The sequence below is a fragment of the Bison bison genome, unplaced genomic scaffold, assembly GCF_000754665.1.
Source record: "Bison bison bison isolate TAMUID 2011002044 unplaced genomic scaffold, Bison_UMD1.0 scf7180017864030, whole genome shotgun sequence".
Classification (NCBI taxonomy): Eukaryota; Metazoa; Chordata; class Mammalia; order Artiodactyla; family Bovidae; genus Bison; species Bison bison.
The window spans coordinates 3,158,892-3,181,103 of NW_011494602.1; the positions used below are offsets into that span (position 1 = coordinate 3,158,892).

Below are 22,212 nucleotides of genomic sequence, written 5' to 3' on the forward strand. Positions count from 1 at the left end.
CTGGTCATGTGGTGTGAGGGCCAGTGCCTCTGACCTGGCCTGTGTCCAATGACCACCATGTGGCCAGGTGCAGTGGGCACCCTGCTGCACCCTGCTTCACTTCTCCGTGGCATGTGACGGTCCCTCACTCCTGCCTCCCTGAAACACTGTCCTTCTGGGCCTCAGGACACCCTAGGCCCTTCATGCCTTTCCTGCCAAATTGGCTTCTCCTCAGTTCCTGCAGCTTCCTCCTTCTCTTTAGAGACTCCACATGCTGGAGTCCTTGAACTTTCTCTTACACATTCAGTGCTGTGGCTTTTAATACCAGCTAAATATTGACAACTCTCAGATTCATGTCATCAGCCTCAGCTCTTCCCTGGACTGGAGGCATGCCTGTCACCTAAGAGACATCTCTGAGTGGATGATTAATAGCTGTCTCACACTTAACATGGCCGTGATGGAACTCTGGGTTTTCCCCCACGTGTTAGTTACCTACTAGTGTGTAATAAAGAATCCCGGGCTACTGCCATCTGAAGGCTTGACTGGGGCCAGAGGATCACCTCCAAGATGACACACTTGGCTGTTGGTGGGAGGCTTCTGTTTCTAGCTGGCTTTTGGCAGGAAGACCTCTCCATAGATTTTTGAGTGTCCTCACAACATGGCAACCAGAGAAAACCAGAGCAATAGGAGAGAATGGAGGGAAGCCACGACGTTCATACTGACCTCAGAAGGCACTTGCTATCACTTCCACCATATTCTTTTCCCCACACAAATCCACCTGATACCACGGAGAAGACTGCACATTCCTGTCAAGAAGCTGGGATCCCTGGGAGCCATCTTGGAGGCTGATTCACCACTCACTATCCTGCTTCTGCACTTGCGTGCTTCGTATTACAAAGCGGCCTGTTCCTCAAGCCAAAATCCTGGGAATTACCTCTGATTCTTCTGCTTTATATTCTAATCCCATCCATCAGAAAATCCTGCCAGCTTTAGACTTGACCCTGGATCCCACCGTTCCTCATGCCATGTAGAGAACCCACCCTAATCTCTGCCCACACTAGCTGCAGTAAGCTCACTGGCATCCCTTCCACCAGAGCTGCTCCTTCAGCACTGAGAGTCAGGACCCCACCACGCCTCTCTGTGTAGCAACCTCCATTGTCCTTGCCATGGGTCTGCACAAGCTGCCTGCGTGCTCCTTTTCCGTCCGTCTTCCCCTGGCACCTGCCCTCAGCTCGGTGCTGCTCCTCAAGCCTCTATGTGTTCAGAGCTCTGTGCATGCTGTGCCCCGGCCTGGACTGCCCCCTTCCCCCACAGTCCCGGGCTCGCTCCCTCAGTTCAGCCAGGCTTCTACTCGTGCGGCACCTCTCAGAAAGCCTTCCTTGGCCAGCCCATCCAAGACAGCATCTTGTTTCTCTCAACCCCCGTCCTCTGTCTTATTTTTCATATCACCCATTGCTACTAGACCATATACTGCATAGTTATTGATTTTCTTGTCTATCATCCATCTTCTTCTCTAGTAAACTCCAGGAAGACAGAAATACCATCCATTATAATTATTGCTGGGCCTTCCCACGGCACCTGAGATGGTGCCCAAGAACTAATAGTTGCTCAAATATTAATGTGCGTGCTAAATGAATGGGGCTTCCCTGGTGGCTCAGACAGTAAAGAATCCACCTGCAATGTGAGAGACCCGGGTTTGATCCCTGGATTGGGAAAATCCCCTGGAGGAGGGCATGGCCACCCACTCCAGTATTCTTGCCTGGAGTATCCCATGGATGGAGGAGCTTGACAAGCTACAGTCACTGGGGTCACAAAGAGTTGGACATGACTAAGCGATTAAGCATAGCACTAAATGAATGAATAAATGGACCACACAGGACCAGTGAATTCAATAGTGAATAGAACAGTGCAACCCTTAAAATATTCTGCAACGGTGGAAACGTTCTCTTATCTGTGCTGTTTGATATGTCGACTCGTTAAATACCTAACATATGACTAATGTGAATGAGGAATAGAATTTTTAACTTTGGTTTCTATTGATTTTAATTAGATAGACACATGTAGCCAGTAACCATCATTTAGAGCAAATCTAGATCCTCGGGGTAGATGAGGGTGAGCATGAAGATGTCATTCCGTGTACATCCCAGTAGAGTAGTAGAGACTTCCTGGGATGCTGTGTTAAGAAGGAGGCTGAGGTCCCATCAACAAATCTTTTTCAAGCACCTTCTGTTTACCCAACACTCTGTTATTATCAGGATCTTGCACAAAGGAGTGCATTGATCTACTAACACTTCCTGCTTTGGGCAAGGGCAGTGTGCTGTGCATATTCACCATCCTTGACCTCAGTCATTCCAGGGGTGGCCAGAGCTCCTTCTTGGTCTTTTCCAGAGTGTGATTGCTGAAACCTACCTCTACCGTCTTAGAAACCCCTCACTGGCTTCCCCCACCCCTGCCCTATCTGACCTCCCCATCCACTCCACTGAGTCCATCAATCCGCTCTTCACAATCTTAGACCTTCCTCTGACTGTCAGAGCCTGCTCAGTCCAGGACATGGAAGGCCAAAAGTGCCAGAGAATTCATATCCCAAGGAGCTGATGGTAAGCAGATTTGGTACCTGAATACCTTAACTCTCTGCTCTGAGATGGGACAATTTTAAAGTGTGTGTCCTACATAGTCTTCCAGGGTTTGGACTTGCCTAGTGGGATTAAGTTCCAGTTACATCAGTGGTATCTTGCTGTGTATGTTAGAGTTCACCAGAGAAACAGAACCAACAAGGTATGCATGTGTGTGCATGCATGCGTACAGAAAGAGGAAGAGATTTTAAGAAACTGACTCATGCAATTGTGGGGGCTAGAAATTCTAGCAAGAATTGATAGAGACTTGAGCCAAAGGGCCGTGTAGGTGCAAAAATCTTCCTCTTTAAACTCAATCTTTTCTCTTAAAACCGTCAACTGATTTGATATGGCCCACCCACATTTTGTAGGGTAATCTGTTCTACTCAAAGTCTACTGATTTAAATGTTAATCACATCTGAAAATTGCCTCCACAGTGATATCTAGACTGGTGTTTGAGCAAACAATGGGGCTCCATGTATAGCCAAGTTAACACCTAAAACTAACCATCATACTTTATGATTCACAATTTATTGACTTTCCCCCCATTCCTGTCTCACTTCATAAGTCCAGGGATCACCTCCTATTACTTGCATTCTAATCCAGGTCTCAGAGTCTGCTTCTGGGGATTTTAATAGGGAAGGAGAAAGAAAGAGGCTGGATGGGGAAGTTGGAGGGCAGATAAAGGGCGGGAGCAGACATCCCAGGACTTTACAAGGTAAGCCTTTCCCCCGAGCAGGTTGTGAAAAGTGGTGCTCATCATTTGTACCAGCTGTGTGATGGCTGTGATGTTCAGGTAGAGCATGTGAATTTCTCCATCTATGTCTGTCTTTCCAGGTGGATTATGATCGAGCACAGATGGTCCTCAGCCCTCCACTGTCAGGGTCCGACACCTACCCCAGGGGTCCCAGCAAACTACCTCAGAGTCAAAGCAAAGCAGGCTATTCCTCAAGCAGCCACCAGTACCCATCTGGGTACCACAAAGCCACCCTGTACCACCACCCCTCCCTGCAGACCAGCTCACAGTACATCTCCACAGCTTCTTACCTGAGCTCTCTCAGCATCTCATCTAGCACCTACCCTCCACCCAGCTGGGGCTCCTCCTCAGACCAGCAGCCCTCCAGGGTGTCCCACGAACAGTTCCGGGCTGCCTTGCAGCTGGTGGTCAGCCCAGGAGACCCCAGGGAATACTTGGACAACTTTATCAAAATTGGGGAGGGGTCGACCGGCATTGTGTGCATCGCCACAGAGAAACACACAGGGAAACAAGTCGCAGTGAAGAAAATGGACCTCCGGAAGCAGCAGAGGCGAGAGCTGCTTTTCAATGAGGTAGATGGTGTGTTTGGGTCAATCCTTCTGTCCTCTGTAACATTTCTTTCCCATTTTAGAAATAGCCCTTGTACATTTTATGACATTAGAGAATGCTAAAAATGTAAATACAAAGCGGCATCCTTTTTTCTGTGCCTATATGGCTGCCTCTTTAGGAAGTTCCTCCTGTGGGTCACCCTCTGTGCTAAGCATTGGTCAGGTGACAGAAAGATGTTATCTCCACTTTAGCAACAAGGAAACCTGGACTCAGTTTATGTGACTAGCCCTGGTCAGACAGCAGGTTCATACAGCTGTAACTGTGCCCTCAGCTGTGGCTTTGAACCTTCTGCTGTGGGGCTTCATGCGAAGCCACCAGTAGCTCCGTGCATTTCTACCTCCCATAGGCGTTCATTTCTTTCCCACCCTCCAGATCTCACAGACAGCACCAGGTCAGTGGGGCTCAGCTTCTTCCTGATCCACAGCTCCTGATTTCTGGAACTTATTTCCAAATTGCAGTGCCAGAAGAGACAGGACAAACGAACTTAGATAAATAACTGTATAATTTATTATTCAATACTGATTCTGAAAGTGTCACCACAAGCAGCCCCAGGACAGGAATTCCTGGATGCTCTCTCTAGCAAGCAGACACAAGTTGACCTTTTTATGCTTAAATCCTAATGTTTTTACCTTCAAGACTTGTCCTTTGTATTCAGCCCAAACTCTTTCAGACTCAACACAGACCTCCCAAGAAGTGAAATTGGTCTCATGTGGCCCAAACCCTAATGACCGTGATTTTCATTCATTTATGAGACTCAGTTACTTTGCGTTGGTGACCCTTTTGCCCAGTTAACAGAGTATGCATAGTGGGTTTTAAGAGCAACCCATGAGAAATCTGATCACATCCCCCAGAATAGTCAACTAACCTCACTCTTGTCAATGGAGACCCTTCTATGGTTCTGCCTGTCTTTATTCTTGATTCTTCCCAAGCCCCACTGACCTGCTGTTTTCTCTGACTTTGCTAACGTGATCTCCATTCCTACCAGCAACTCTCAGCGCTGCCCCTTTATCTGAATCTATCTCTCCCTCCCCATCATTACTTCTCCATCATTAAACTCACAGCCCAGATGTAGTCACAAGAAAACAAAAAGCTTAATTTCACCTTCCTAAATCAAATAACGTCTTTCCATTTTGCCCAGGTTGTGATAATGCGGGATTATCACCATGACAACGTGGTTGATATGTACAACAGCTACCTTGTTAGTGATGAGCTCTGGGTGGTCATGGAATTCCTAGAAGGTGGTGCCTTGACAGACATCGTTACTCATACCAGGTAAGTTTCTTATTATCCAGACAAATAATTCAAGATGCTTATTATTCTTCCCCAGGGTAAGACCTTAGTAACTACGTCTATGAACTCTTTATAAGTTGTAAGCACTTTGAAGGCAGAGAAATGACTTCCCTTACTTCTGTATTCCCAGGTGCCTATTACAATATCATGTATGTATAGTTCATTCATTCAATTCACATTCTCCCTGCCCTCTAGGAGTTCACTGATACTTGTTGATTTTAAATCAGCAAGCTGCTGAGAATTCAGTTTAAGTGACAAATAATAGAATTTCCCATCCCAATGAAGATTTCTAAAACTGAGTTTCATTCTTCTGAGTTGCTAGGCCATTGCTATGTCTTGATACTACCAAGGGTATCTGGGAAAGGCAGGGGCAGGTGAAAGAGCAAAGTTTTATGTAGTTTTAACAATAAACTGCATAAAAGAGAGAGAGAGACAGAGTCTTCAATTCTGTTTCAAATCGCCTTGCAAGTAACAATGGTTAATTGCCCCTGTTGCCTCAGCTACTTGCTTCTCTGATATGCCAGTTGTGGTCATTTCATCAAGTATATATTAATCACTTTTTATGTGCCAGACTCTTTCCTAAATGCTGGGGGTACAAAATAAATAAACTATAACACCTGTGCAGAATCAGAAAGCTGTACATGAGTAGCATAGAAGAATACCTGAATATCTTTACTAGAGTCAAGAAGTATTTTTGAAATACAGCAATGTCCAAGATGGGTTTTGAGAGATGCATAGGAGTTTACTAAGAAGGCAAGTGGGAAGAAAAGGGCATTGAAAGCAAATGAAAGAGTATGTGCTAAAACAGTGCTTCTCAAATTTTAATATGCATACAAATTACCCATGGATCTTATTAAAATGCAGATCCTGATTCAGTAGTGAAGAGAGTGATACTTTGCATTCTAAGGAGCCCCCAGGCAATGCTAATGCTGTTAGTTCCTGGATCATGCTTGGAAAAGCAAGGTTCAAAGGAACACATATGTAAAAAAAAAAAATTATGTACATTTAGGAAACTTTAAGTTTGCTCTTCTGGTAGATAAAATGCCAAAGAATTGAAAGGATCGTCATGAAGGCGTTATATGAGATGTCACTGAAATGGCATCCAAATCATAAGGGAATCCAGATGAGCAACAATAGAGGGGAAGCAAGATAGCAAGAAAGCATTGGGAACCCATGTGAGGGCAGAGTTTCTGCTCTTTCTCCACTGTAATGAGGCAGTGTTTCAGTCACGACCGCCTACAGCTCTGAGTCAGCAGTAGACCGCCTGAAAACAAAACGACGCTAGGGAAGACACTGAGCATTTATCACCAGCATTTCAGCTGGCAGATTCCTATTAGGATAGCCAGAGGCCACAGCAACCCTACATGGATATAGATACAGACAGACAGTGTGTGTGCGCACGTGCGTGTGCGCATGCGTGCGTGCTCAGTCACTCTGCAGCCCTATGGACTGTAGTCACCAGGCTCCTCTGTACATGGAATTCTCCAGGCCAGAATACAGGAGTGGCTTGCCATGCCCTCCTCCAGGGCTCTTCCCAACCCAGGGATCGAACCCAGGTTTAACCACATTGCAGGTGGGTTATTTACCATCTGAGCCACCAGGGAAGCCTGAAGAGAACTGTGAAAGTGAAAGTCAGTCAGTTGTGTCCAACTCTTTGAAACCGCACGGACTATATAGCCCATGGAATTCTCCAGGCCAGAATACTGGAGTGGGTAGCCTTTCCCTTCTCCTGGGGATCTTCCCAACCCAGGGATCAAACCCAGGTCTCCCACATTGCAGGCAGATTATTTACCAGCTGAGCCACAAGGGAAGCCCAAGAAGAGAACCATGGTCATGCCCATGTCCAAGATGAGGAAAAAGAGACCCAAGGACATTAAAGGACTTCCTCGAGATCACCTAGGAACCGTTCCTGGAACTAATATAGCTCCATTCAGTGCATCCTCTCTACCGGACCCTGGCGGTGTGTCAGTACCTGGGGAATTACCTATTAGAGTCCAAGGAAGTGCATTTGCTCTAATGACCCAAAGACTAGCCAGTGGGGCTCCCTTTCATTCAGTTTATACTTGGCGCCTGTCATCGTTAGGGTTAAGCCTTAGGTTCTGGGAATCAGGTCCCAAAGACGTCCTTTTCCTTCCCTGTAGGTTTTCCAGACACGGACTGGGGAGCGTGGACTGGTTCACTGGAACTCAAGGGAGCTACCTCTCTTGATCATTTCAAAGATGGTCTTAAACCTGACCTAGCTCCTTCAATGTGATTTCCTTTCTAGAATGAATGAAGAGCAGATAGCTACTGTCTGTCTGTCCGTTCTGAGAGCTCTCTCCTACCTTCACAACCAAGGAGTGATCCACAGGGACATAAAGAGTGACTCCATCCTGCTGACAAGCGATGGCCGGGTAAGGTTTTCAGGTTTGGTCCCTCCCCAGTTTGCTCTGTCACTTCATCTGTCACGGGTATTATCTTCCCAAGAGCGCTTTCTCATAATTCTGATTGTCCATAAGTCACCTACAACACTTCCCAGAAGGCTTACAAAAAGGAAATCACCATCCTCTGTGTCATCCTGTTAATCAGAATTATCTGTGAACTGAATTTGAAGGATAATTTTCCACTTAACAATAAGCATGGGAAGTAATAATATGGAAAGGACTTTTATTTTCCTGCTACATGCTTATTTTTGTTGGTGGGGTAAAAATGTCTTTTCTAGGATGTGTCCACCCTATTCATGTCTGCAGTATCACTAAGAGTACCTGCAGATGACAAATTCCAGTACTTTGTGTGTGTGTGTGTTAAGTCACTTCAGTCATGTTTGACTCTTTGCGACCCCATGGACTGTAACCCACCAGGCTCCTCCATCCATGGGGTTCTCCAGGCAAGAAAACTGGAGTGGGATGCCATGCCCTCCTCCAGGGAATCTCCCTTACCCAGGGTTCGAACCTGTGTCTCTTATGTCTCCTGCATTGGCAGGTGGGTTCTTTACCACTAGTGCCACCTGGGAAGTCCTTTGGGAGAGTTTAATAAAGGTATTGGTAGATCAGTCAAAAGGAAGTGTCATGAGGACCAGGGCAGTTCTCTAGGATGGAACACTGATCTTGCTACTCCATGCCTGAAGAGGTAAGGTGCAGAACTCAGGACTGGAATCTGGAAGTAGAGATTGTTGCAGGAAGAGGGCTGCCTGGCAAGAGCTCTGAGCCTCATTGGAACCCAGACCCACAGAGAACCTGCAGCTTGGGAGCTGGGCCAAAAATAACCCAGCCTCACTCTGCTCCTTCCTTCTAGGCTCCCACCGGAGCCGTGCATTGACTGAGTCCAGTTGGAAGCCATCAATGGGTCAACGGAAGTTGACCTCCCAGGGCTCAGAGAAGGGAGGACCTAGATCTAGAAGGATGAATGGAAGATATCCACCACAATGGTGTATCTCTAGGCTCAGATTTCTGCATTTCCCATCACTGCAACCTACCCAGAGAATTCACTTGAAACTTATCAGCCACACCAGGGTACAAAACACCATAGAACAACAGCCATGGAAGGAATGGGTTGATGTTCCCAGGAAGACTTAGTTAGAAGAGTTTTGAAGTTTTGCTACTTAGGACCTTTCCATGAAGTCACAAAAAGAATGGGATGCAACGTAGCGACTAAACAACAATCTCCCTAAACTCCCACCAGATGTAATAGCCCCTAGATGAATGGAGCCAGTGTCCCCTTAATGCACCTGGCTTTTACCACCCAGCATCCTCACTCACATGGAAAACATCCACGTCACATCAGAATTGCCCAGGAATGATCAGAGGGTAACCAGAAGAAGTTTACCAAGCACTGCAGCTTTTCTTCATTTAAAAAAAAAAAAAAAATTGTTGATTTTATTGCAGAAAATCCAACAAATACAGAAAAGTATAAAGGATAAAATAAAGATCACCCAGAATCCCATTTTCCATATTTCCATGTATATATGTGTGTTTTATATATGCATGCATGCATGTTAAATTGCTTCAGTCATGTCCAACTCTGTGCAAGGTCCTAAGGATGAGTAAAGCAAAATCACTAATTTCATTCAGTTTATTCTAAGCATCTAGGGGTGTGATCATAAAGTGAAAGTCGCTCAGTCATGTCCGACTCTTTATGACCCCATGGACTATACAGTCTATGGAATTCTCCAGGCCAGAATACTGGAGTGGGTAGCCTTTCCCTGCTCCAGGGGATCTTCCCAACCCAGGGATCAAACCCAGGTCTCCTGCATTGCAGGCGGATTCTTTACCAGCTGAGCCACCAGGGAAGCCCAAGAAGACTGAAGTGGGTAGCCTATCCCTTCTCCAGGGGATCTTCCTGACCCACGAATCAAACCAGGGTCTCTTGCATTGCAGGCAGATTCTTTTCTAACTGAGCTATCAGGGAAGCCCTGATATCAGCGTGTGATCATAAACAGATAGATAAACATACAAATAAAATCACCACCAGACAGGCAAGGTGATACATTCTAAGTTTTCTATGAATTGTTGATTTAAGCCAGTAAGGAGGGTGGACAGTAGAGAGTCTGCAGAGGCTGTCAGAGAAGGCCCCTCTGCAGGGGATGGTGACAACGGAGACTCCTCAGGGAGCGGGGCCTGTGGCCGTCAGGACTGAGTGCAGTCCCGGAAGAGGAAGCGCAGCATGTGGGGCGGAGCCTGGCTCTCTGTGTTGGCCAGAGTGAGTTCATCAAAATTTCAGAACAGGGCTCCCTATTGACTCCACTTACTACAGAGAAAGGAAACTTTGTTTCTTAAAAAAGAGAGCAGAGAGGGAGTGTGACTACTCCAGGAAAAGGCTGAGAGTATAATGTATACTAACATATTGGAGTTTTTATAGCATTCTATTGGCACCCCACTCCAGTGCTCCTGCCTGGAAACTCCCATGGATGGAGGAGCCTGGTAGGTGCAGTCCATGGGGTCGATAAGAGTCAGACATGACTGAGGGACTTCACTTTCACTTTCCACTTTCATGCATTGGAGAAAGAAATGGCAACCCACTCCAGTGTTCTTGCCTGGAGAATCCCATGGACGGAGAAGCCTGGTAGGCTGCAGTCCATGGGGTCGCACAGAGTCGGACACGACTGAAGCGACGCAGCAATAGTGCAGAAGACGTATCTGTTTATTGTCATAATAATGAATCATGTGATTTTTAAGTGAAAAGTCATTTTAGCATTCTTGCTTGGCTCTGAGAGTTGGCTGGGCTCAGTGTAGGGACTTGTCAGATGAAAACATCTGTACGTTTTTTTCAGGCACACGTCAGGTACGTGCACTGACTGGTGACTGCACGCTTAGCTGGGACTGTCCTCTAGCACCCTACCATCGGGCTTCTCCACGTAGCCTTCCTCACAGCATGGGGGCTGGGGTCCGTGAGTGAGTGTCCCAAGAAAACAGGGTGGGAGCATGGCATTTTTATGACCTCAGAGTCTCATAGTGTCTCTTCCACCATGATCATAGCCCTTCCAGATTCTGGGGGAAGAAACATAAAACCCTCCTGAGTGGGAGGAGAATTGAATCACATGATAAGAAGATCTCAGGGACAGTATTGTTGTTGGCAATTTTGGAAATATTGTCTATCACACAGGTATGCTGGATTCTCTTCCTGTTGTGAGATATTCAGCATCATCAGTCCTGACAGAACTGCAAATTAAAACTATGAGATATCATTACACACCTCTAAGAGCAGCTAAAATGAAAAGTAGTGATAACACCACTGGTTCATACACTGCTGGTGCAAATGTAAATGTAGAGCCACTCTTGACAAATGACTAGCAGTTACTTTCAAAACTAAAAATGGACTTGCTACTATGTGACAGCAGTCTCACTCTTAGGCATATATTCCAAAGAAATGGAAACTTATTTCCACATGTAAGCTTGCACACAAATGTTTATGGCACTTTTAGTCATCATAGCCCCAAACTAGAAAATAGGCAAATGTCCTTCTGAAGGTGCTGCTGATGTTAAGTCACTTCAGTCATGTCCAACTCTGTGCAACCCCAGAGACGGCAGCCCACCGGTTCCACCGTCCCTGGGATTCTCCAGGCAAGAACACTGGAGTGGGTTGCCATTTCCTTCTCCAATGCATGAAAGTGAAAAGTGAAAGTGAAGTCGCTTAGTCGTATCCGACTTTCTGCGACCCCATTGACTACAGCCCACCAGGCTCCTCTGTCCATGGGATTTTCCAGGCAAGAGTACTGGAGTGGGGTGCCATTGCCTTCTCCGTTCTGAAGGTGAATAATGGCTAAATAACCTGTGGTGTGTTTATACCAGGGAATACTACCCAAAGGAAAAAGAGGAATGAATGAGTGACACATTCATGAATTTGGATGAACCTCAAGGAAATTACACTGAGTGAAACAAAGTCAAACTCAAAAGGATACACAGTGAATAATTCCACTTATGTAACATTTTGTGAAGTAACGTAAATATGGAGATGTACAGCAAATTAGTGGTTGCCCGGGTTACAGATTGGGAGTGTGTGCTATAAAGAGGTAGCATCATCATTTTATGGTGATGTTACTGTTGGTTATCAATTTGTGATAGTAGTTGTATAAGACTACAATGTGATAAAATTGCAGAGTACACACACAGACACACACACACACCACACAACATACACAAGTGAGTTCATATATAACTAGTGAAATCTGAGCAAGCTCTATGGACTTTCCATCAATTTCTTGGTGTTGATATTGTGCCATAGTGTATTCGAAGTGAGTGAGTGAAGTCGCTCAGCCGTGTCCGACTCTTTGCGACCCCGTGAACTGTAGCCTGCCAGGCTCCTCCGTCCATGGGATACTCCAGGCAAGAATACTGGAGTGGGTTGCCATTTCCTTCTCCAGGGGATCTTCCTGATACAGGGATCGAACCCGGGTCTCCCGCATTGCAGGCAGATACTTTAACCTCTGAGCCACCAGGGAAGCCCTCCATAGTGTATAAGATGCTAATATATAGGGAGAACTGGATGCACCTTTCTTTGCAACCTCCATGAACCTATACATTTCAAAATGTGGGAAAAGTTGAGAGAAGAGCATGGAAACATATACATGACCATATGTAAAATAGATAGCAAGTGAGAATTTGTTGTGGGACGCAGGGAGCCCAACCCAGTGCTCTGTGACAACACAGAGGGGTGGGGTGGGGAAGAAGAAGGGTGGGAGGTTCAGAAGGGAGAGGCTGTGTGTACCCTGTGGCTGATTCATATCAAGGTACGGCAGAATCCAGCAGAATATTATAAAGCAGTTATCCGCCAATAAAGAAAGTAAAAAAAAAAACAGAACAGTGAATTGCTCACGTTTAAGAGGATGAATCCTTTCTGGCCTCCTCAGAGACTACAAGGGAAATTATTTGTTATCAACTAAAAATAAATTGTTCACTATTTGTCCATGATATAAATAATATCTAGTGAGTCACTAATTTGTGTTAAGCAGGGGTGTTTAAGGAGTGATGTTTGAGGTTTGAAAAGGAAAATAAATAACATAGAGTGGTCTTAAGAATTACATGAAGTAATTAGTATAAAGCCATACGAGGTAAACCAGGTACAAGGTAGGTGACCAAAATGAAGGCAATCCCCGCCCAACCCTTGCAGTTAAAAGTTGAGTAAATTCATCCATGATTTTTCCTTGGCCTGGGGTTTGCATTTAAGAGATGATACTTAGGGGTCACTAGACAGTGAGTGACTAACTTTTATCAAATTCATTGGCTGAAATAGAAATCAAACCCATATCTTCCTAAGCCCAATGAATGCATCTATTAAAAAGAGACATTTACTAGTGATCTTTGTAGTCTTTTTAATATAAATTGGCTGCCACACTTTAAGAATTAGGAAATGTCACACGAAATTTCAGATTCCTCTCTCACTTAAAAACACCGTGCCTGACTTCACACGTGGCAGTCATGGGAGTGATGTGATGGGGGTGAATAGCATCATGGTGCAAATGTTGCTGGTGCCCCACTCATGTGATGCCGCGTCAGCCCTCACTAACTCCACCTTCAAATGCCACCACGTGCATCTCTTTGCTTGGGGACTTTCTCTGGACACTGTAGTCTGCTCTTCCAGTACAAAGCAAGCTAGAAATTCCAAAGGAATTAGCCTCCACAGTCCCCAGAGGCAGCCCTGGAAAAGTGATGGGGATTGATGTATGATACCTGAGTTGTCTCGTCCTTGGATGGACCAGCCCTGGGGACGCATCATACGCGGTCTCCCAGATGCCCTCAACATTGAGCTCTCATTCCCAAGGTGGTAGCTGCTTGCTGATTAGTCCTCGAATGACTGCCTTCCCTTCCCTGTTCTATTTCTCCATTTCACTGCGAGTGATTCCTGTGTCTCCCCAGTACATGACTTACACTATATCCTTATCTCAGTGTTTTCTTCTGGGGGAGGAGGGGCCCAAGCTAACATAGAGCCAGAAATAGCATATATGTTTGTTCCCTTTCCCCTATAGGATTTGAAGCGAGGGTTAAAGGATAAGTAAGCGGGGCTAGACTGGCAACCAGAACCCTGTGAATGTTCCACAAGTCCCCTGCGGGGGCCCCTGACAATCAGCTGGTTATCAGTGTCTCTTCAGCAAGGGCGTATGCTCCTCATTTTACAGTGTCTCCACCAGCTCACTTAATTCTTTGGTATTATTTTCCTGGATCCTCAGATTGTTAGAATTTTACCTTTAGAAGAAGACCTGAATATGATCTCCCAAAAGCTCTTCTTAAATAGAGACTCAGGCATGTTAGATAGCTTGCTTACATTCATTCCTTTCCAATAGTCTCTGAGACAGATGCAAATGCTCCCATTTTCTAATGCAGGGAGCACAGCATGAAAAGTCAGGAGACCCCAGGGTTGAGTTTTCACTAATACTGTTGTACAGTCTAGGGCAAGTTACTACCATGCTCTGAGCTCCATCGGAAGGCAGAGGGGCTGCCTGGGGCTTCCAGGCCTTTGCAGCTCAGCTGCTGCAATGCCTTCCCTCTCCTCTAGGCTTTGGCTGCTGAGAAAGCAGGCCTTCAGCTGGAGGCATCATCATCAGTCTGGCTCCTTCTATTACTTCTCTCAGTTCCTTTGTTCATGGGTCATTGCTCTTTTTAAAACAGAGGTTCTCAGACTTCAGTGACCATTAAAACCCCTGGAGACCTTCACAAAAAATTCCTGGGCCCTTGTCTTGAATATTCTGATTCAGTCAGGCTGGGTGCATCTCTGAGAAATCTCCAGCTGATGATATGAGTACCATTGCCTTGTAGGAAGCACCCAGGAACAAAGGACAAAAGATCCATCTTTCTGCCTTAGCAAAACCTGGAGCAGATGCAGCGGTTCTTTAGAGCCCATACAATTCACAAAACAAGGGTTTTACATTCTGTTTTAAATTTATCTTATGGGTAGAGTCTCTTTTGCTCCCCCTCTTGCAAGTTTTTGTGGGGCCCTGATTGGTGTCTCAGACAGTAAAGAATCTGCCTGCATTATAGGACACCCAGGTTTGATCCCTGGGTCAGGAAGGTCCCCTGGAGAAGGGCATGGCAACCCACTCCAGTATTCTTGCCTGGAGAATCCCATGGACAGAGAGCCTGGCAGGTTAGAGTCCATGGGGTCCCAAAGAGTTGGACATGACTGAGCGACTAACACTTTCTGACTCCTAGCCGGAATGCACTGATATGGATAAGAGCTCAGATTTAAGTGGCAGCTTTGTCTGAGTTCTAAGCTCCAGTTCCTTGTCTGGCCCGTGTGGAACCAGCTACATCTCCTGTTTGGGGGTAGGCAACGTCCTCACTTCAGTTCTTTTCGTAAGATATACGTGGTTTCCTAAGTACCTGCATTGTACAATCCTATCTAAACTAAGGCTCAGCCTAAAGTCTCTGTGATTTGCTTTTAAGAACTGCCTACAGTGCTTTATTATACTCATTACTTGAATTTTCATTATCTACTTGCAGACTTATTTGGATGAATGTTGTGTGCAATTATGTTCTTTCAGAAAATGGTCTCTTTTATGTTCTTGGATGAGTTAAAAAAAAAATCATGCAAAAGCGCTTATACTCCTACAACAGAAGAACAGGACTGGCTTCCGAATGTTGAGTTTCAATTTCTGATCTTACATTTTTCCAGGGAGATAATTATTAGTCTCTCGGGTTTGGTATCTTCTTTTAATGTCTGTGAAAAGAAAACCACACTAGAGATACTGAAATTAAAACTGCCAATACCAGAATGTTGATACATTCACCTCCTTAATCATTCAGGTTTCTTAAATTTACAGGCAAACAAAATATATTGGCAAAATTGTCCCTGCTCTCCTATCTGTGTAATAGAGTTGCAAATTTACTCATGCTTGAGCTTTGGAAATAACTACACACACACACACACACACACAATTATATAGCTTCTCTCTTTCTTAAAATTAATCGTGACTTGTTCATAAAGCCCCAGTGGCTATTTTTAAATTCTATTTTAATTCAGTTTATTAAATTTAGTCTGCTTATGCAATTTAAACATTGTCTATCAAGTTCAACCACAGTAAGGTTAAACTGATACCTTTAAAACCTGTCTTTCAGATTTGGCTACCACCTGTTCCTTCTTTACACCTCCCACCCCTATCCTCCTCAGAATGGAGACAAATGGGGGCTATGGGACCTCGGGATGAAGGAGACACAATCCATCTTCTTGTGTCTTGATGGTCTCTGCCTTATTGTAACATGCTCTTCTGCTATCTGGGCCAGTGACCAGTGGGACCCAGCGTTAACTGGTCCCATGAGCTGCTGGACTTTCCAGGAAGGCTTCTCCGCAATATTTTACACAATATTTGATGTGCATTTGTTTGCCTGGGTCTTAGTTGTAGCACTCGGGATCTTCTATCTTCACTGCAGCCTGAGGTATCCTTTTAAGTTGTAGCACATGGGATGTTTTTCAGTGTAGTGTGTGGGATCTAGTTCCCTGACCAGGGATGGAATCCAGGCCCCCTCCACTGGGAGCGTGTAGTCCTAGCCACTGGGTCACCAGGGAAGTCCCTCTTCCCTCAAGTCTTGAAAGTTATCCTTGGGACTGGCCCTCCTGTCAACCATAGGCTTGTGCTGGGCGCTTCCCCATTCCTTCACTAAGATCTGGAGGAGAGAAGCTTCTAGACCCCTGCACGCCATGCAGAGGCCATGATGGAAGCCAGTAGCATCGCCTCAAGTTCATTTCCACCCGCTCTACTGTGCCACCTCTCCACTGAGGCCACGTTGGGCACACCCAAGGCTGGTGTGCAATGGGGTTTCACCATTGTATCTATGCACACATGCTCAGGCACTCAGTTGTTTCTGACTCTTTGTGATCCCATGGCCTGTAGCGCACCAGGCTCCTCCGTCCATGGAATTTTCCTGGCAAGAATACTGGAGTGGGTTGCCATTTCCTTCTCCAGGGGAGCGTCCCAACCCAGGGATTGAACCCACTTTCACATCTCCTGCATTGGCAAAAGGATTCTTTACCCCTGAGCCACCTTATCTATGTTGTGCTTAGTTGCTCAGTTGTGTCCAACTCTTTGTGACCCCATGGACTGTAGCCCACCAGGTTCCTCTATCCATGGGGATTCTCCAGGCGAGAACATTGGACTGGGTTGCCATGCCCTCCTCCAGGGGATCTTCCCAACTAACCCAGGTCTCCCACATTGCTGGCAATTCTTTACCATCTGAGCCACAAGGGAAGCCCAAGAATACTGGAGTGAGTAACCTATCCCTTCTCCAGGGGATCTTCCTGACCCAGGAATCAAACCAGAGTCTCCTGCATTGCAGGTGGATTCTTTACCAGCTGAGATACTAGGGAAGCCCCTTATCTATAGCTATTGTTAAAATGTTGCAATATTCTCATGCTTGTTGGTTAATAGCCACTGTTTCCATTCACTGGAGTATTATCCCCTTGAGCCCAACCCTGTACCAGGACTCCTTTTACCTCATTAAAGATGGCAATGGCCTCAGGATAACTCCAGAAATGTGCTCAGCTTAATGTCTAGATTCTGAATGGTCTAGATGAATCTAGTTATTGAATATGTTTACTGTTACCTCTGAACATAGATGCATGTGCCTTCTCTCCCTTGTTTGTGTGGGGGTGTATGCTGCTCAGATATTTTTAAAGCTTGAAGTGGTTAGAAGTGATGTATAACAAAGAACTGGGGCCTGATATAAGTCACTGTTCTTTGTCCTCTTCTGCAAATAATCCTAGGCTAATAGTGATGGGCTATAAGGGTTTTCACTTGTCAAAACTGGAGATGCCTTTTATGATAGGGCAACAAGAATTATGGACCAGGTACCATGGCCACAGGCCACTCTCTTTGTTTTTGCCACACCATGTGGCTTGCAGGATCTTAGTTCCCTGAGGAGTGGTTGAACCCAGGCCCCAGCGATGAAAGTGCCAAGTCCTAACCACTGGACTGTGAGTGAATTCCCAGGGCACTCTTCTTTATACCACATGGAAATTATATGATCTGAAGCATCTGAGTATGACTCTTGGTATGCCAAAGCAATTGAGAAAAATCATCTCTCTGTTACACCAGCTTTCTCTAACATTCCCTCTGGAGCAATCCAATTTGATGGAGTCCCACCCCAAACCACACTCCACAAGTCTTGGCCTGATTGGTGAGAAGATCATAAATAAGGAAATGGAAAAAGAAAAAAAAAAACACATTAATAATTTCCAAAACATTACCTCCATTTCATCTGTGTTACAGCTTTGATTCTAGAAGCAGTTGTCTTTGGTAAGTCAGTGATGATTTTACAAGGAAAAACAATGTATCTTTGTCATGTAATCTCCTGTCTCATGTATGTGTGTATATTGTATATGCACAATCCTGTCCGACTCTTTGCAAGTCTTTGAACTGTAGCCCTCTAGGCTCTGCTGTCCATGGGACTTTCCAGAGTAGAATACTGAAGTGGGTTGCCATTTCCTCCTCCAGGGGATCTTCCCAACCCAGGGATCAAATCCATGTCTCCTGTGTCTCTCTCCTGCATTGCAGGCAGATTCTTTACCCACTCAGCCATTGGGGAAGCCATATTCTGTATATAAAAACTCATGTATGTGTCAATATCAAAGAAAGTCGATCTAATAGCATGCATTTTGTTGAGTACCTACTGCTTTCCCAGATCTTAACAAACGCAGTATGGCTTCACAATTAAAAGACAGATCTATTGCCCCTGAGCAATGTCATTCCTAGCTGGAGTGACAACATCAGCATCGGGAACAGTTCAAAGGTAAATGAGTGCTGCTGCTGCTGCTAACGGAGACGGCGACGGCGCCCACGCCAGTGCTCCTGCCTGGAGAATCCCAGGGAGGGGGAGCCTGGAGGGCTGCAGTCCATGGGGTCGCGAAGAGTCGGACACGACTGAGCGACTTCACGTTCACTTTTCACTTTCATGCATTGGAGAAGGCAATGGCAACCCACTCCAGTGCTCCTGCCTGGAAAATCCCATGGATGGAGGAGCCTGGTGGGCTGCAGTCCATGGGGTCGCTAAGAGTCGGACACGACTTCACTTTCACTTTCACTTTTCACTTTCATGCACTGGAGAAGGCGATGGCACCCACTCCAGTGCTCCTGCCTGGAGAATCCCAGGGACGGGGGAGCCTGGTGGGCTGCCGTCTATGGGGTTGCACAGAGTCGGACACGACTGAAGCGACTTAGCAGCAGCAGCAGCTGCTGCTGCTAAGTCACTTCAGTCATGTCCGCTGCTGCTGCTGCTGCTATGTCACTTCAGTCGTATCCGACTCTTAGCGACCCCATGGACTGCAGCCTACCAGGCTCCTCCATCCATGGGATTTTCCAGGCAAGAGTACTGGAGTGGGGTGCTAAATTCTCACAAATTTGGAGATCAGATCAATAAGGGCTCCTAAGAAAAATTCTAGAGAAAGTGAGAAGTGATCAGGGCCTTGAGGTATGCTTAAGTATTGAATATGCTTTCCCACTAAGTTTAGGAAAAAGGCAAAGATGTCCCCGTTCACCATTCTTTTTCAACAGCATACTGCAAGCACTAGCTGATGCAATAAAATAAGGAAAGGGATAAAAGGTATACAGATTGAGAAAGAAGAAATTAAAACTCTCTTTGATCATAGATGACCTGATCACCTATGTAGAAAATCTGAAAGAATCAACAACAAAAACTAGAACTAACAAGTGATGATAATAAGGCTGCAGGATAAGAAGGACTCAGTACTATCAAGATGTTCTTTCCAACCTGACCCATAAATTCAATATAATCTTCAGTCAAAGTCTCAGTGAGTTGTTTTGTAGGTATTGACATATTGATTCGAAAGTTTATCAGTTCAGTTCATTTGCTCAGTCATGTCCAACTCTTTGCAACCCCATGGACTGTAGTACATCAGGCTTCCCTGTCCGTCATCAGACCAATAAAACAGACTAGACAGCCCAGGAATAGACCCACATAAACAGAGTCAACTGACCTTTGACGAGGGCGTAAAGGCAGCACAGGACGTCCTAGGTGGCTCTAGTGCCAAAGAACACACCTGGTGATAAAGGCGATGCCTGAGGTGTGGGTGCGACCTCTGAGTCGGGAAGATCTCCTGGGGAAGGGCATGGCGAACCACTCCAGTATTCTTTCCTGAAGAATCCTATGGACAGAGGAGCCTAGCAGGGTCACAGTCCATAGGGCCACAAAGAGTTGGACACGACTGAAGACAATGGAGCAAAGACTGTCTTTTCAACAAATGGTACTGGAACAACTGGGTATCCACATGCTCAAAAAATAAATCTAGACATGGACCTTACACCCTTCACAAGAATTAACTCTATGTAGAAGCATACACTGGATGGGTGTGTAGTTTTAGAATGAAGGAGAGAAATCTGCATTAAGCCTGGGAGGGGAAAAAAAAGTATCTAGCAAAAGCACATAAAAAGAGAAGAGGTGAGCACTGGGACCTGAACTCCAGGAAGCCCCAGTATTAAGGTGTGGGCAGCAGAGACAGAGCCAGAAAAAAAGACCGAAAACAGTTCAGAGATGTATAAAGAGAATCAAGGGAGAATGTGTACCTTAGAGACCATACTTTTGATTTATGGCAATTTTCACTTCAAATGACCACTCTGAACCATTGCCAAACAATGCCTGAAGCATTTTTTTTTAATGCATTCCGTTATCACCAGTAATCCTAAGTAGCAATCCTCTCCAATCAGATCAGATCATCATGAGCAGGAATCAGGCCTCCCAGAAATAAACTGAATCCTGGTCACCTGGAATATATAACCTGGCGGGTTTCCTAATGGTGCAGTGTGTTCTTAAGAGTATTCTTAAAAGTTCTGGGCAAGAAATCTCAGGGTTTTCTTTTTTGATGACCTCTAAAATAAACAACATATGTGCATGCACAATGGGTAATTAAATTGAACACTTTGAACTCCTAATAACTAATTGTTAACACCCAGTTTCTATGCCCATATTTCCATTGGCAACTTGAGTTATCCTGAGAGAGGAGGAAAAGCAAAAGAAAAGGGGAGCCTATGCCTACAGTGGTTTTCCAGCATACTTTCCAAATGGGGTCTTGTAATAATTCAAACATAGAAATGAGGTTGGTTATTTGAATCATCTCAAGGTACTTAGAAATCCAAATGTGTTCAGTGGGAAAAAACCTAAACTGTAGCAGTTTGTACAAAACTTGCTTTGTGACTAGCAGTTTATTTGTACTAAAGCATCATCAGTTCAGTTCAGTCTCTCAGTCGTGTCCAATTCTTTGCGACCCTATGAATTGCAGCATGCCAGGCCTCCCTGCCCATCAACAACTCCCGGAGTTCACCCAAACTCATGTCCATCGAGTTGGTGATGCCATCCAGCCATCTCATCTTCTGTAGTCCCCTTCTCCTCCTGCCCCCAACCCATCCCAGCATCAGAGTCTTTTCCAATGAGTCAACTCTTCACATGAGGTGGCCAAAGTATTGGAGTTTCAGCTTTAGCATCAATCCTTCCAAAGAAATCCCAGGACTGATCTCCTTCAGAATGGACTGGTTGGATCTCCTTGCAGTCCAAGGGACTCTCAAGAGTCTTCTCCAACACCACAGTTCAAAAGCATCAATTCTTTGGCACTCAGCTTTCTTCACACTCCAACTCTCACTTCTATACATGACCACTGGAAAAACCATAGCCTTGACTAGACGGACCTTTGTTGGCATAGTAATGTCTGTGCTTTTCAATGTGCTATCTAGGTTGGTCATAACTTTCCTTCCAAGGAGTAAGCGTCTTTTAATTTCATGGCTGCAATCATCATCTGCAGTGATTTTGGAGACCAAAAAAGTAAAGTCTGACACTGTTTCCACTGTTTCCCCATCTATTTCCCATGAAGTGATGGGACCAGATGCCATGATCTTCGTTTTCTGAATGTTGAGCTTTAAGCCAACTTTTTCACTCTCCACTTTCACTTTCATCAAGAGGCTTTTTAGCTCCTCTTCACTTTCTGCCATAAGGGTGGTGTCATCTGAGGTTATTGATATTTCTCCTGGCAATCTTGATTCCAGCTTGTGCTTCTTCCAGCCCAGTGTTTCTCATAATGCACTCTGCATGTAAGTCAAATAAGTAGGGTGACAATATACAGCCTAGACGTACTCCTTTTCCTATTTGTAACCAGTCTGTTGTTCAATGTCCAGTTCTAACTGCTGCTTCCTGACCTGCATATAGGTTTCTCAAGAGGCAGGTCAGGTGGTCTGATATTCCCATCTCTTTCAGAATTTTCCACAGTTTATTGTGATCCACACAGTCAAAGGCTTTGGCATAGTCAATGAAGCAGAAGTAGATGTTTTTCTGGAACTCTCTTGCTTTTTCCATGATCCAGCGGATGCTGGCAATTTGATCTCTGGTTCCTCTGCCTTTTCTAAAACCAGCTTGAACATCAGGAAGTTCATGGTTCACGTATTGCTGAAGCCTGGCTTGGAGAATTTTGAGCATTACTTTACTAGCGTGTGAGATGAGTGCAATTGTGCGGTAGTTTGAGCATTCTTTGGCATTGCCTTTCTTTGGGATTGGAATGAAA

General features: G+C 45.3%; 1 protein-coding gene across 1 annotated transcript in view; it reads left to right on the forward strand.

Moving 5' to 3' along the window:
- The window catches only part of PAK7 (p21 protein (Cdc42/Rac)-activated kinase 7), a 115,232-nt gene that overhangs the window by 86,656 nt on the left and 6,364 nt on the right, over positions 1–22,212 (forward strand). Inside the window, exons 3-5 of the mRNA XM_010834221.1 lie at positions 3,429–3,920; positions 5,096–5,229; positions 7,514–7,640. Coding sequence (XP_010832523.1) covers positions 3,429–3,920; positions 5,096–5,229; positions 7,514–7,640 — 753 coding nt within the window. The remainder of the gene's footprint in view (positions 1–3,428; positions 3,921–5,095; positions 5,230–7,513; positions 7,641–22,212) is intronic.